Source organism: Bubalus bubalis, chromosome 21, assembly GCF_019923935.1.
Source record: "Bubalus bubalis isolate 160015118507 breed Murrah chromosome 21, NDDB_SH_1, whole genome shotgun sequence".
NCBI classification, from domain to species: Eukaryota; Metazoa; Chordata; class Mammalia; order Artiodactyla; family Bovidae; genus Bubalus; species Bubalus bubalis.
In genome coordinates this window covers 32,318,112-32,333,441 of record NC_059177.1, presented here as the reverse complement: position 1 = coordinate 32,333,441, position 15,330 = coordinate 32,318,112, and the positions used below count along the sequence as shown (strand labels likewise).

At 43.5% G+C, this 15,330-nt stretch overlaps 2 protein-coding genes, 1 non-coding gene and 1 pseudogene across 3 annotated transcripts in view; 2 read left to right on the top strand and 2 right to left on the bottom strand.

Annotated features, from left to right (window-relative positions):
• The window catches only part of LMOD3 (leiomodin 3), a 43,600-nt gene extending 33,899 nt beyond the window's left edge, over window positions 1–9,701 (bottom strand). Inside the window, exon 1 of the mRNA XM_006071464.4 lies at window positions 9,578–9,701. The gene's annotated coding sequence lies outside the window, so the exon portion shown is untranslated. The remainder of the gene's footprint in view (window positions 1–9,577) is intronic.
• On the bottom strand, window positions 1,533–2,153 carry LOC112581260 (60S ribosomal protein L17-like). The gene has a single exon (XM_045163859.1). It carries the CDS (start codon window positions 2,108–2,110, stop codon window positions 1,556–1,558), a length of 555 nt encoding a protein of 184 aa, XP_045019794.1. The 5' UTR covers window positions 2,111–2,153; the 3' UTR covers window positions 1,533–1,555.
• Window positions 3,403–3,474, top strand: TRNAE-CUC. Its single transcript has one exon. It is a non-coding gene; the product is annotated as a tRNA-Glu (tRNA).
• LOC102390154 lies at window positions 6,585–14,909 on the top strand (annotated as a pseudogene).
• The last annotated feature ends 421 nt before the right edge of the window (window positions 14,910–15,330 follow it).

Genomic DNA, 15,330 nt, shown 5'->3' with positions numbered 1-15,330 from the left:
AAAAATCAAAAATAGAAGCACCATATGACCCAGCAAATCTCACATCTGGGTATATATTCAAAAGAGTTTAAATCAGACCTCAAAGAAATCGCTCATGCTCATTGCAAAATAGTCACCATAGCAAGACGTGGAAAAAGCCTAAGTGACCACTGACAGATGAATGGACAAAGAAAATCTGATGTATATATTATATGTTATACACACACACACACAAGAATATTATTTGGACACCAAAAAGGAAATATTGTGCCTCTTGCAACAATATATATGGACCTTGAAGGCAGTGAAACAAGGAAAGTCAGATGTGTGCATGCTAAGTTGCTTCAGTTGTGTCCGACTCTTTGTGACCCTATGAACCATAGCCCACCAGGCTCCTCTGTCCATGGGATTTCCAGGCAAGAATACTGGAGTGGGTTGCCATGCCCTCCTCCAGGGGATCTTCCTAACCCAGGAATCAAATCCACATCTCTTTTGTCTCCTGCACTGGCAAGCAAGTTCTTTACCACCAGCGCCACCTGGGAAGCCAAGAAAGGCAGATAGTGAAAGACAATACTGTATGACCTCATTTACATCTAGAATCTAAAAAAGGCCAAACTCTTAGACACCAATAGTAGAATGGTGGTTCCAGGGACTGAGGGGTTGTTGGTCAAAGGGTACAAACTTCTAGTGATAAGATGCATAAGTTCTGTGGATTTTTTTTTTATGCAAAGCATGGTGCTAAACATCCTAAGGACAGGGCCCTACAACAGAAGAATGTGGCCCCGAAGGTCCATAGCGTAGAGGTAGGAAATTCCGTCCTAAAGGGAAAAATAAGTAGTGAAAAGTAGGAGTCTACCCGTATACACCCCCATATACAAAGAGGGATCTTGGACCAAGAGCCACCCTTGAAATATCCCCTAGCATCTATGTCTTAGAGTACAACTGATCACACGCCATGTTTCTTCCTAAGTTTGTACATTTAACTTTCCTATAACACAGGAGCAAACAAGAAAAATGTGCCAGATGTTCTATAGCCAGAGAGACCAGGGCCCTACCAAGAGATTTTTAGAATTTATAATTATGAGAACAGTTATTAGTACCATTATGAAACTATTTGTTTAAAACAAATTGTAGGAGGCTTCCCTGATGGCTCAGTGGATGAGAGTCTGCTGCCAATACAGGAGACGTGGGTGTGATCCCCAGTCTGGGAGGATCCCACATGCCTCAGGGCAAATAAGCCCGTGCCACAACTACTGAGCCCACGTGTCGAAACCACTGGAGCCCGAACTCTCTAGAGCCTTTGCTTCACAACAAGAGAGTCTGCTGCAATGAGAAGCCCATGCCCTGCACAGCCAACAAAGAGTAGTCCCCTCTCGCCACAACTAGAGAAAAGCCTGAAGTGAAGTCGCTCAGTCGTGTCCGACTCTGCGACCCCATGGACTGTAGCCTGCCAGGCTCCTCCGTCCATGGAATTTTCTTTTTCTTTTTTTTTTTTTTGTGCTAACACTTGAAATACATTTGCTAATTAAGACAACCAACACTTTTTACTTTTATTTGCATTTATTTTTTGCGGCATTTATTCCCGGGCCATAAGTTTTTGTTTCTTCAGTTTCTTCTGGGATATCTTTTTCTTCTGTGCAACGTCCTCTTCTGGTTTAGGAACAATCTGTTCTTTTTCAGTAAGGATCATCTCAATGTGGCAGGGAGAGCTCATGTAGGGGCTGATCCGACCATGAGCTCTGTAAGTCCTGCGCCACATCTTAGGGGCTTTGTTCACTTGGATGTGCTCAATGACCAGAAAATCTACATCTAAGCCCTTAAGTTCAGCATTACTCTCTGCATTTTTGAGCATGTGTAGTAAAAATTCAGCACTCTTTTTGGGCCACCGACCCTGCGTCCAGCCCCACTGTTTGGCCTGTGCACACCTACCAACTCCACCGTTGTAAGGACGGAATGGTACACATTGTTTCTTTAAAGTGACATCCTTAAGATACTTGGTGGCTTTTCGGATATGCATACCCTTTATGGCCTGGGCAGTTTCATGAGTGTTCTTAAAGTGAACACGAAGATTTGAACCTCTTGATTTGCATGATTTTGTGGGGTTTTCTGGGTCAAGTGAATAGCGCACCATTTTTAGGGGTCACCTGAGGCCGCTTACCGGAAAAGCGTCCATGGAATTTTCCAGGCAAGAATACTGGAATAGCTTGCCATTTCCTTCTCCAGGGGATCTTCCTAACCCAGGGATTGAACCCAGGTCTCCCGCATTGTAGGCAGATGCTTTTACCATCTGAGCCAAAAGCCTGAGCAGCAACAAAGATCCAGCACAACCAAAAATAAATAAATGAACTGTAGTAGAACCCAAGGAACTTAACAACAAGGAATCCTTTGTAAAGCTAAATATAAAAGTAAATATGTGATTAAAAATCATATTCATAAAACCAAACTGAGATTCTATTTAGCTTCTTTTGGATCAGCTGTACAACTACTGTCCTCTATGTTGGGAATGAATTTAGAAGATTAGAACACAAATTTGGCCTTCCCAGATAGGGTTTGTTTTTAAGAACAGCCTGTGTCAAAGACTAATTACTACTAAGAGTTGATTCATAATTTAGTTTAAATTGACATAAATCTCTCTTTTCACTTATTATCTTTAAAAAAGGGTTAACATTTCATATATTATCTTTAAAGAAAGGTTAACAATTGCTTTATTAATGCCACTAAATTGATTGGAAGAACAGGCATAGATTTAGGCCACTCTTCTGCTTGTTAAAAATATACTGTTGATGAGAATCTAGGGACTCTGAGTTTGGAACTATTTTCTTTCTCCCACTGGGTTTATCTGATTACCTCGTTAGTCTCAGGGCACAGTAACTTCTGACACTGCCCTAACACAGACACGGGGCTCACGATGCCTATATCCCTTGAGATCCTTGGTAGATCTCCAGACCAAACCTTCTGCTTTGTTGAGACTGTGCTAGATCTACAGGATGTGTCAAGTCAACAGCTTCTGAAGGGCAGGTGGGACCTTCATTGCTAGTCTAGTATTATTTATGCATCAAATCTATATACATCACCATTTAATTACTGAGGTGCATGTGTTAACTGGAACCAGAATTTGAAACTTTTTAAAGACATGTATTCCACGAGGCTTTTCCAATTGGGGCTCCAGCCAAAAGGTATTGGTTTCTTAAGTAACCAAAGGGGATGGTGCCAGAGAGGGCTCATTTCTAAAGCGGTCCAGTGGCATTAATCCCAGGTAGAGGAACCAACTCCTGTGTTAAGATACTATTCATGGATATTTCCTAACCACTTCTAACAGCAACAAATCAGCCCCTTCAATCCCATCTGAGGGCTGAGGAAAATGACCCTGGGCATGTAACCTAATAAAGCATCAGTTTGCTTATCTATAAAATGGGGGTGAGTTCCCTGGTGGTCTAGTGGTTAGGATTTGGTGCTCTCACTGCCATGGCCTAGGTTCAATCCCTGGCTGGGGAACTGAGATGCTGAATGCTGTACGGCGTGGCCAAAACTAAAACAAATAAAAATAACACCACCACCACCAAAAATTCTGTAGCTTCTTCAGAGAGCTTTTCAAAAAATAATACAAATAAATAAAAGGGCAGTAATGATAGTACTTGCTTTATGGGTACACTGTGAGGATTAAACGTGAGAGCACATGCAGAACCTGACTGTATGACAAGACAATCAGGTCTTATCATTATTTCTACCAAAAAGACCACCATGTGAGAAAGCAGCCCCAAAGCCTGTGTTCTTTCCACTGTATCACTTGACATCCAACGAGCAGGAGCCACCATTTTTTCAGTTATTTACATGTAATCTTAGCGATGGCTCAGATAGGTCATACACAGACACTTTTTCCTATCTCCCAAGTTTAACTTATTAATTTCCATAACTCCTTCTCTTAACCCTCAAAAAAGGAGGAGGGAAGAAAAAGAAACAAAAGACCAAGCATTTTATATGTGCTGTTCCTTGGTCTAAAGGTATCCTGTCCTTCAGATTTTAAGAAAATCACAGGGCTTCCCTGGTGGCCTAGTGGTTAATAATCTGCCTGCCAATGCAGGGGACATGGGTTCGATCCTTGGTCTGGGAAGATCCCACATGCCACGGAGCAACTAAGCCTGTGTGCCTACTGAGCCCTAGCTACTGAAGCCCACACACCTAGAGCCCATGTTCTACAACAAGAAAAGCCCCTGCTCTCTGCAACTAGAGGAAATGTGCGCAGCATTGAAGACCCAGCACAAACAAAAATTTTTTTAAAAGTCAATAAATCTTTAAATAAAATCATAATATTTTTTTAATTAAAAAATCATTTTATTGAAGTATAGTTGATTTATGATATTTTATTAGTTTCTGGTACAGCACAGTGATTCAGTTATATGCGTTTTACAATTTGCATTTGCTAATCCCAAACTCCCAGTCCATTCCTCCTCCATCCACCATGGATTTTAACAGTTGCTTTGAAATAGCCCTTAGAATGATTATGCTAACATATTTTTAGTAGTAGTATATAAAAATAAGTTTTCCCATATCCTGGTCAACATTTTTTTATCCTTTTTCTTTTTTTAACTTTTGAAAATAATGATCATTTTAGTTCTGATGTGCTAGGATTACTGCAGGATAGAGGGTCCATTACAGCCAGGATGGTTGTGTAGTTATGGTTTCTGGACAAGAACCTATTAACTGGCTGCTGCTGCTGCTAAGTCGCTTCAGTCATGTCCGACTCTGTGCGACCCCATAGACGGCAGCCCACCAGGCTCCCCCATCCCTGGGATTCTCCAGGCAAGAACACTGGAGTGGGTTGCCATTTCCTTCTCCAATGCATGAAAGTGAAAAGTGAAAGTGAAGTCGCTCAGTCGTGTCCGACTCCTAGCGACCCCATGGACTGCAGCCCACCAGGCCCCTCCATCCATGGGATTTTCCAGGCAGGAGTGCTGGAGTGGGTTGCCATTGCCTTCTCCGAATTAACTGGCTAGTGCCCTGCAATGTTAACACCACACACTGCTTGCTACTGACTCTGCTCTTAGATGGTGACTATACAATATTGCCTGACACTTGATAATTATGGGGGGAAAAAAATCATTTTTTTTATTTCTAATAAAGTAATAGAAATATTGAATACACACACAGAATCAGAGGTTACGTCCCTCAGGAAGCCTTCCTTGACTGCACCCTGCCCCCAGAGGGTTTGATTGTCCGCTCTTCATTCTGCATCCCTGATCATACCACTTTGCACAATATTCCAATGACCTATGAACTTGATTGAGTCCCTGATTAGATTGCAAACCTCTAAGGGGTGGAGCCCATGTATGAGGATGTGCTATTCCCAGTACCTTGCACAGAATAGGTAATAATCTTTTAAACTAATAATTTATAAATAATTCTTGAGCATGTGGAAAACTAAGGAAATGAGAAAACATCCAGAGTGTGTTTGCATACACAGGTGTGGTGGCCTTTGAGAGAATGAAGAGAGAATGGGAAGAGTTTTGAATGGAGTAGATGGTGGTCTTCGGAGATAAATGTTGCAGTACCATTAACTGAAATATGAGAATCTTAAGAATTCAGACCTGGTAATATGCAGAACTGACTCATTTGAAAAGACCCTGATGCTGGGAAAGATTGAAGGCGGGAGGAGAAGGGGACGACAGAGGATGAGATGGTTGGATGGCATCACTGACTTGATGTGCACGAGGTTGAGTAAGCTCCAGGGGTTGGTGATGGACAGGGAAGCCTGGTGTGCTGCAGTCCGTGGGGTTGCAAAGAGTCAGACACAACTGAGCGAATGAACTGAGCTGACTGAAAATGGACAGTGTATATTAGCTGCTTAGTTGTGTCTGATTCTTTGCGACCCCATGAACTGTAGCCCACCAGTCTCCTTTGTTCACGGGATTCTCCAGGCAAGAACACTGGAGTGGGTTGCCATTTCCTTCTCCAGGGGATCTTCCCGACCCAGGGATCGAACCTCAGTCTCCTGCATTGCAGGCAGATTTCCTACCACCTGAACCACAGGTAATATGGACACGAGAGCACTATTTTCCCCACTTTTTTAAATTGCAGGAAAATATGTGTCCCATAAAATTTTCCATTAATTCTAGTGGCAGTAATTATATTTACAATGATGCAATGAAACCATCACCACGATTTCCAAAGTTTTTCATCACAGAAATTCTGCAACCATCAAGCAGGGACTCCCCTTTTCTTCTCCCAGCCCCTAGTAACCTGGAATTTATGTTCTGTTTCTATGAAGTTGCCTGTTCTGGACATTTCATAGAAGTGGAATCATACAGTATTTGTCATTTTGTGTCTGGCTTATTTCACTTAGCGTAACGTCTTTTAGGTTCGTCCACACTGCAGCATGAGGACTATCCTTAAGCAGAGCAGTGGACTAGAGACTTTCACCATGTTCCACCAAATTTTGATCAATATATGAAAAAACTTACATTTGCTGGGACTGAGGCCCCACATGGTTGGTTTATGGTGAAACTTGTTAGACAGTGACACGCCCAGATGTGGGATACAACTGCCAGGAGACAGCAGAGGAGAAGTGGAGGTCAGGCTGGAAGGCAGGTGAAGGGCGTGCTGACCGGATGCCTTTAGAGACGAGCATCGTGATGCTGCAGCGGTGCTATGTGGCGATGGTTGCTGGCTTCTTTATTATCTCGTAGAGCCTTTAATGCCTTTTAGTAACTGTTAGAAATACCTCAATTGGACAGTGTGCCATGTATGTCAAAGATTTGAGAACCAACAGACTTAGCGTCCTGACATGCTCACATTTAATTTGGGAACAGTCAACTCTATATGCCAGAGAGAGACAGAGATAGGAGAAACAAGAGAGAGAGAACAAGAAAGGAAAAAATAAATCATGCAAGTAAAGTTGATTGCCATTTCATTCGATGAGCTTATGCTCCAGAGTGGATATGAGCTGGGAAATATGCATCCATTTTCTCAGCTTCCATAGTGAGATCTTTTTGTGCAAAATGTGCATCAAGGGTTTAAAAATAAGTACCATGTGGTCATGAAAGAGAAGCTACTTCAGCTGGGGCTCAAGTGAAGAGGTAGCAGTGTATTGCTGCTGCTGCTGCTGCTGCTGCTAAGTCACTTCAGTTGTGTCTGACTCTGTGCGACCCCATAGACGGCAGCCCACCAGGCTCCCCCATCCCTGGGATTCTCCAGGCAAGAACACTGGAGTGGGTTGCCATTTCCTTCTCCAATGCATGAAAGTGAAAAGTGAAAGTGAAGTCGCTCAGTTGTGTCTGACTCTTAGCGACCCCGTGGACTGCAGCCTACCAGGCTCCGCCGCCCATGGGATTTTCCAGGCAAGAGTACTGGAGTGGGGTGCCATTGCCTTCTCCGGCAGTGTATTGCAGAGCCAGCCATATTGCAGTGGCTGAAAGATGACACAGAACTGTTTCATATGGGACATCTCTAATACATTTTCTGGCATCATTTTGACCAGACCTAATTCTCACCTTATGCGCTGACGTTAGAAGCTTAACCCCTCCTCTGATTCTAGATTCGTCTTCATGATAGGATACGGTGGAAAAGCTATAGCGTCCTGCAAGATTTCAATATAGTCAGCAGTGCTATTGAGACTGCAGGGTTACAAGAATCAGACAGTAACTAGAGCTAGCCCAAGCTTATAAAAGATAAAGCAGGACTTCCGTGGTGGCCCAATGATTAAGAATCTGCCTGCCAATTCAGGGGACACGGGCTCAATCCCTGGTCCAGAAAGATTCCTCTAAAACCGTGTGCCACAACTACTAAGCCCGCCCTCTAGGGCCCTTGTGCCCAGCTACTGAAGCCCCAGCACCTAAAATCTGTGCTCTGCAACAGAAACCAGCATAAGGAGAAGCCAGCGCATTGCAACCAGAGAAAGCCCACCCACAGCAACGAAGACGAAGCCAAAAATATAAGTATTTTTTAAAATGTAAAAAAAAAAAAAAAGACAAGGCATTAGCTGGTCACACTTGATACAATACGACCTAAAATCCTAAAGAAAATCTACTCTGAATAGTCATTGGAAGGACTGATGCTGAAGCTCCAATACTTTGGCCACCGGATGTGAACAGCCGACTCTTTGGAAAAGACTTTGAGGCTGGGAAAGATTGAAGGCAGGAGAAGGGGACAACAGAGGATGAGATGGTTGGATAGTATCACCGACTCGATAGACATGAGTTTGAACAAACTTCGGGAGATGGTGAAGGATAGGGAAGCCTGGCGTGCTGCAGTCCATGGGGTCACAAAGAGTGAGACACAGCTGAGCAACTGAACAATTTGATAAAAATCTGCATTGGCATCGCTGCAGGTTTAAAGAAACAAAGCTCATGATGGATGCCTTCCAAGGAGATAGTAGACGTTCCTCCTAGTGTGTCTCAAATTGTAATTGTGAAAATGCATCTGTAATCAGTAAGTCTGGGAAGGAGCCTGAGATTGTGTATCATGTAACACGCTCCCAGGTGATACTGATGCTACTGATCCTCTGACAAACATTTGAGCAGCAACGTTCAATGCTGCTATTTTGACAGCATTCATTCTCTGAGGCTTTCACTTTCCAATTCCAAATTCCTAGAGGGGATGTGATTGCTCTAGCCTGGCTCAGACACACCCCTGGATCCATCAACTATACTTAAGGGGTCAGGTCAGGAAATAGCAAAATTACCACTGCTGGTGCGTGACGAGAGCTTACTCTGGGCTGCTGTTGTCTATGCATTTTATACATACGATCTTCTTTAATCTGGAGATCAGCCCTTTGAAGTGAGGGGAGAAAATGGAGGCTTAGAGAAGCCGAGTGACTTTCCCAAGGTCACATGGCTAGCAGGTGTCAGAGCCACGCTTTGAACCCACACTGCCAGGCTCTAGAGCCCCTGAGCTCTGTCCACGTTAAGATTTGGCCTTGGGGGCTGGAGTGCCCTTTGAATGTGAGGAGTAGTTTCCAGAGAAAGAAGACTCACTGTCACCTGAGCAGTTGCTCTCTAGAAGATTCACTACATAGGCACTACCTTAGTGTTTATGAATCACTAGAAACAGACCAGCTAGGTCACTGGTGTTTTATGGCTTCTTCAATAAATAACAAACCCAACTTCAGGAAAAGGGCAGAGGCACTCTGTAGGAGACGAAGTACACAGGCAGCTGATCCCTGAACAACGACTGTGTGCATCCACTTACATGTGGATTTTTTTTTTCAGTAATAAATACTACAATACTACACGACCCATGGTTAAATTTTTGGATACAAAACTGTGGATACGGAGGAACGGCCGAAATGAAGGAACCACATATATGGAGGAAGACCGACTATAATTTAAATGAAGGTTTTCAAACACAGGGAGCTTGCCACCCCTCCTCCCCCGCACGTTGATCAAAGATCACCTGTCAATAGCACCTTAAAGCCCAGTCAGAAGGGATGGTTATTATGCCAGCTCCTTGTTAAAGTGCGAGCCACGGACAAGAAACACAGGCCCGCGCTGGGAACACCTTAGAAATGCAGGCTCCCTGACCCCCAACCCCGTACCTCCTGGATCAGAACTGCATATTAACAAGGTTCCCAGTGATGCATAGGGCTTAGGTTCATCAACAGTACCTGAATTCCACAGGAAACCTGGGACCACGACAGGACTCTCTATTAGCACCCTTGCTTGAAGAAACTACCATGATAAGACTATCCCCAGGGCCAAGGAGCTGCAGACAGGCGTCAGAGGAAGGAGGAAGAGGATTGGCTGACCAGGGGAAGGAGCGTGGAGAGGCCAGGTGCAGCTCGGTGGGTCTAACGCCTTGTGCTTCATATGAGGATCACCTGAGGACTTCTGGCTCACCCTCCGATAGATGGCGCCAGAGATAAAGAAACCTCCTGCCAATGCAGGAGACCTGAGAGACGCGCGTTCAATCTCTGGGTAGTGAAAATCCGCTGGAGAAGGAAATGGCTACCCACTCCAGGATTCTTGGGCTTCCCTGGTGGCTCAGACGGTAAAGAATCCACTTGCAATATGGGAGACCTGGCTTCGATCCCTGGATTGGGAAGATCCCCTGGAGGAGGGCATGGCTACCCACTCCAGTATTCTAGGCCTGGAGAATCCCATGGACAGAGGAGCCTGGTGGGCTGCAGTCCACGGGGTCACAAAAAATCGGACATGGCTGAAGCGACTTAGCACGCACGAGGATTTTTGGTTCACCCTCAGATATTCAGATTTAGTGGGTCCATTGTAGGACTGAAGCATTGGTACCTCTTGGTTTCAAGCTTCCCAGGTGGATGTAGCATACACGGGTCTAGTTGAAGTCGCTGTACAGAAACCCTAGAGGGGGGAGTGCGTGTGGCTTCTGAACAATCACTTTAACTTCAGGTTTGGGAGGAGAGGATGTTAATAAAGCAACATAACCCTTGAATGTGCCTAAGCCTCAGCTGAGAATATCGTGCAAATGCAGAGCCTGGTTCACTAGATTCAGGCTGAACAACATTATTTTCCTACATGTCAGTAGCCTGATCTAAGTGAGGTGTCTTCACTTTAATATCATTACACAGGGTAATTTTGAATCAGAATTTACCCCTCCCTCAGAATCTCTGCTGAGTAGAGATTTTAAAATCAACTAGAGCCTGTCAATCTATAATTTTAAGTTATTTGAACCTCAAAAATATTCTTCAGATGTTGGAGTCCTAACCCCCTCTATATATCTCAGAATGTAACCTTCCTTGGAAATTAGGTCTGTACAGATGCAGGCAAGGTAAGGTGGGGCCTAAACTAACAGAATTGTTGTCTTGTTCAAAATCATGCCCCACTCTTTTGTGCCCCATGGACTGTAGCCCACCAGGCTCCTCTGTCCATGGGATTTCCCAGGCAAGAATACTGGAGTGCGTTTCCTTTCCCAGGGGATCTTCCTGACTCAGGGATGGAACCTGTGTCTCCTACATTAGCAGGCAGGTTCTTTACCACTAAGCCACTTGGGAAGTCCACTGGGATTGGTATCCTTATAAAAAAGGGAAATTTAGACGGTGGGATGTGCACACAAGGAAAATGTCACATAACCATGGAGGCAGGGATCAAGGTGATACTTCTATTACAAGCCAAAGTAAGCCCAAGATTGCCAGCAAACCCCCAGAAGTTAGGTGAGATACATGAGCGAGATTGCCCCTCACGCATCTCAAAAGAAAGCAGACCTGCCCACATCATATCCATAATTTCTGACTCTCTGTTTACAGCAGCTCTGGAAAACGAATACCGTATGGAAACACTATGCAATTATACAACTACATGCTGGACAAGAAGCTGATTTTAGATTCTAAATTCATATTTAAATAAAACATGGTCCCTGATTTCTAAGAGCTCACAGATTAGGTGGGGAGGGGAGTAAACATAAGTATGCATGTGTGCGTGTACATATACACAGACATCAGTAACATGGAAATTAGTGGGTTGTGTGAAGTGTTAGGTATTGCTTTGGGAAGGATCCATTTACCTGGGAGGGATCTAGAAATTTTTCACAAGGTAGGTAGGGTGCGCATTAGGAATTGAAATAGTTGTTCAAGTCATGCAAAAATCCCTTGTTGTGTTATAATGATTCACTCTTACATTATTAAAAACCTAATTCCTCAAATACGACTTAAAGTTCGGGCTGGCCTTGAAATATTTTCCCCTTCTCCATCTGCATGCAGCAACATTATTGGAAGAAATAACTTCTGACAATATATTTAATTTATTGAGCTCCAAGGAGCTGAAATTTGCTAATGTTTCAGCTCCAGGTGGGCAACATGATTACCATTGCTTTTAAAGCACCAATTTCATATGTTCTCAACCATTTCATTACACTGTAAGGGGGAGCAAATAATTGGGGTTCAGACTGTTGTGCCAAGGAAATAATTTATGTCTCCTCGAACTAGAGATCTCAAAATAACAAATAACATTTGTAGGATACACAGCACAGAACACCTAAAGCATTTCCTTTATTTCAACTCCGGCTCGTAGTTTCTTATCCCAAAGCATCTCATTAAGGGCTAAAAAAGGGCTTTGGTAGAGCCAGAGAAAGCTCAAACTGTCCCTTTGCCATTAAGCCTAAGATTTTAAGCCAATTTCCTCTATTTTTTTGTTTTTTGGCCCCTGTTACTCTATTAAAGCCCTTTATTATTCCTGATGTGTGCTCAGGTATGGACATGGCAGGCTTAATCCAGCAGATTCAAAATTCCATTTTGAAATTCTGTTTATTAAAATGTCTGGTTGCCTTGGTAATGGGGCAGGGAGGAGAGTGGTCAGATAAAGGACATTACGGGACATACACACACTAAAACTTTTTTCTCAACTTCAAATTTAATTGGGTATCCTTTACTTTTATTCGGTAACTCTGGCAATTCTACACATAGCACAAGTGAAATTATACCCTGGGGTAGAAAAATGTTAGCCTGCATCCCTTTGTGAATGGGAAGCTAGAAAGGGCAAGTTGTGAGCTTTAGAATTGTTCCAATCTGGGACAGATTTCTGGCTTTATGCTTAGTTATGTGGCCCTGGCAGTGTATATGAGGAGCTCCTCTGGGTTTCCTCTCTCATCTGTAAGATGGGTATATTTAATGCTTGCCTCCTCTGGTGGCAGGATGACGTGTCAGCACAGTGCAATTCAACGTAGTTTAGTACTGAGCCATGTTGGAGCCAGAGGCAAAAGGAATAAGCAGTAATACTGATTCTAACCTTATTTAAAATTTTTATATTTTGTTCATCGTGGATTTTTTTTTTTTGCCTAGGTTTTGATTATTTTGACTTTTAAAAATATTTTGTGGCTTTTCACAAAGACGGTGCTGAAGGTGAAGAAGGAAGCTCCTGTCCCCCTACCAAAGCCACAGCCAAAGCAAAGGCTTTGAAGGCCAAGAGAGCAGTGCTGAAAGGCGTCCTCAGCCACAAAGAAAAAATCCAGGTGTCACCCACCTTCCAGCAGCCCAAAACGCTGCGACTCAGGAGGCAGCCCAAATATCCTAGGAAGAGCACCCCGGGAAGAAACAAACTTGACTGCTATGCCATCATCAAGGTCCCCCTCACCATGAAGAGAACAGAAGACAACACACTGGTATTCATTGTGGAGGTCAAGGCCGACAAGCACCAAATCGAACAGGCTCTGATGAAGCTCTGTGACACTGACATGGCTAAGGTCAACATTCTGATCAGGACTGATGGAGAGAAGAAGGCATGTGTTCGACTGGCTCCTGATGATGACGTTGCCAACAAATCTGGGATCATCCAGGGCTTCCCTGGTGGCTCAGCTGGTGAAGCACCCGCCTGCCAATGCAGGAGATGCAAAAGATGCAGGTTCGATCCCTGGGTACGGAAGACCCCCTGGAGAAGGAAATGGCAACCTGCTCCAGTATTCTTGACTGGAAAATTCCATGGATAAAGGGGCCTGGTGGGCTACAGTCCATGAGGTTGCAAAAAGGTAGATATGACTGAGTGCACATACATGCAAACTGAGTCCATCTGGCTAATTCCAAATATAAAAGTTTTCATAAAATAAAAAAATATTTTTGTGTGTGTGGCCATGCCACTTGGCTTGTTGTGGACTCTTAGTTCTCTGACCAGGGATGGAACTCCAGCCCTTGGCAGTGGAGGCACTGGCCCACCATGGAATCCCCTTGATTATTTTTAGAAGATTGTGTTGAAATATTATTTATCTTTATTTATCTGGGCTTTCTGGTACCCCCTTACATCTTGCACTTGAGCAAGTATTTCACTCACTTTAACCTAATCCCAGCCCTGGTACTCAGTGAATGTTAAATATTATTGATACTTACCATTTTAATTTTGATAAAGTTTACAGTATTATTAAAACTTATTAATAACAACTCCCTTGTATTCCACGTCCTTGCAAGTGTCATATTAGAAACAATAATGACAACAAACAATGATAAGCACTAGCTGTGTCCGAGGCACTGGGAGTTCATGGTTTTACTGAATCCTTTCAATTTCGTGTTGCAATTTTTATTTCTATCTTATTGGAATATGATATTTAAAAAAAATTTTAACTTCCCCAAGAAGACATTGCTAATAAATCAAACTGTCGGGTGTTCGATTTTTTTTTTTTTTTTTCCCTGAAGAGCCTTTAAACCTGGTTTGTACATCCATTTGAATTCAGTGTTGTGAGGTGGCCCCATCAGAAATCTCCTGCCTGCAATAACCCATGCAGGCCTCTAGGTGTCCTCGTTGACCAATTTTGCCAACACCGGGGTTCTAGGCCAGAGGAAACTGTTTTAGGAAAGGTTTTCTCAGGGGTGCCCTTCCAGAAGAGCTTCATTCTGTACATATTGACAGACCGAACCAGGCCTAGCCTGGCAGGTTTCTGATATGAAGAAAGGCTTGTATTGAGCAGGGCCAAGCTCTCTCCACACAGAGGTGTAAGATCTGTCCCTAGCATACCATCCCCAAAAGCTTTTCATACATCTGTCCCACCTGCCCTTGGACTGAGGACTGGCAAGTAGGGCTGCCCAGTGTCCCATATCTATGGGACATGTTCTGTGTGGAATGATTTTGGTTGGTGTCCCTTATTGATTTTTTTATATCAGGATACCCCAAATGTCCTATATGCAGCTTTTTTTTTCCCTCCCCCAATAAATCAGAGCTATTTTACAAATTTAACTGGGCATCCTGCATTTGCTAAATCTGGCCACCCTCCTAACTGGCTTGTTTGCACTCTTATACACATGAAAAGGCAGGTACCAGTCTCTGAGCCAGCAGCAGGCTCAAGCCCAGGGTGAAGCAGCTAGGGCACTCACTCTCAGGCTCTTTAAACTATACCCTGCCTTAGGCCTGGCCTTGCAGGAGGGCTCTGACTGAAAGGTCAGGAAAACATCTTAATCGGTTTGACTTCTTGGGTTAATCTTTATGCAGCCTCCTTCCACAGTGTACACCAGCGGGGCACGAATTCGTAATTTTCAAATGTTCTACTGAATGCATTTGTGAACTGCAATCCAAGCCTGCATGCTTTCTTGATACGTAACTTGAGCAAACTACTCAGTTTCCTCGAGCTTTTGTTTGCGATTAATACTTGCAAACTTGCTCTGAGGATTAAATAAGAGAAAAAAAAAATTCCATATGCTCCCGACAGTACTTGAGACCTATGATGAATTGTTTCAATAGTGTCATTTCAGTGGTTAAACTAAGGCAGTGCAAATCCTCTGAACCCCAACTTTCTACTCTAATCCTTAACATCAGCACCTTTCTTTCAGGGGATAATTTATATTACAAAGCATCTGCTGGGGACTAGATTTTGTGCTGAGCTGTTTATGTGCATTATCTTTTCTGTTTTTCTTGCTACTCAATTTATTGTTTCTTTTGTCTTAAAAGGTATGAAAACTGCCTGGATCGGTCA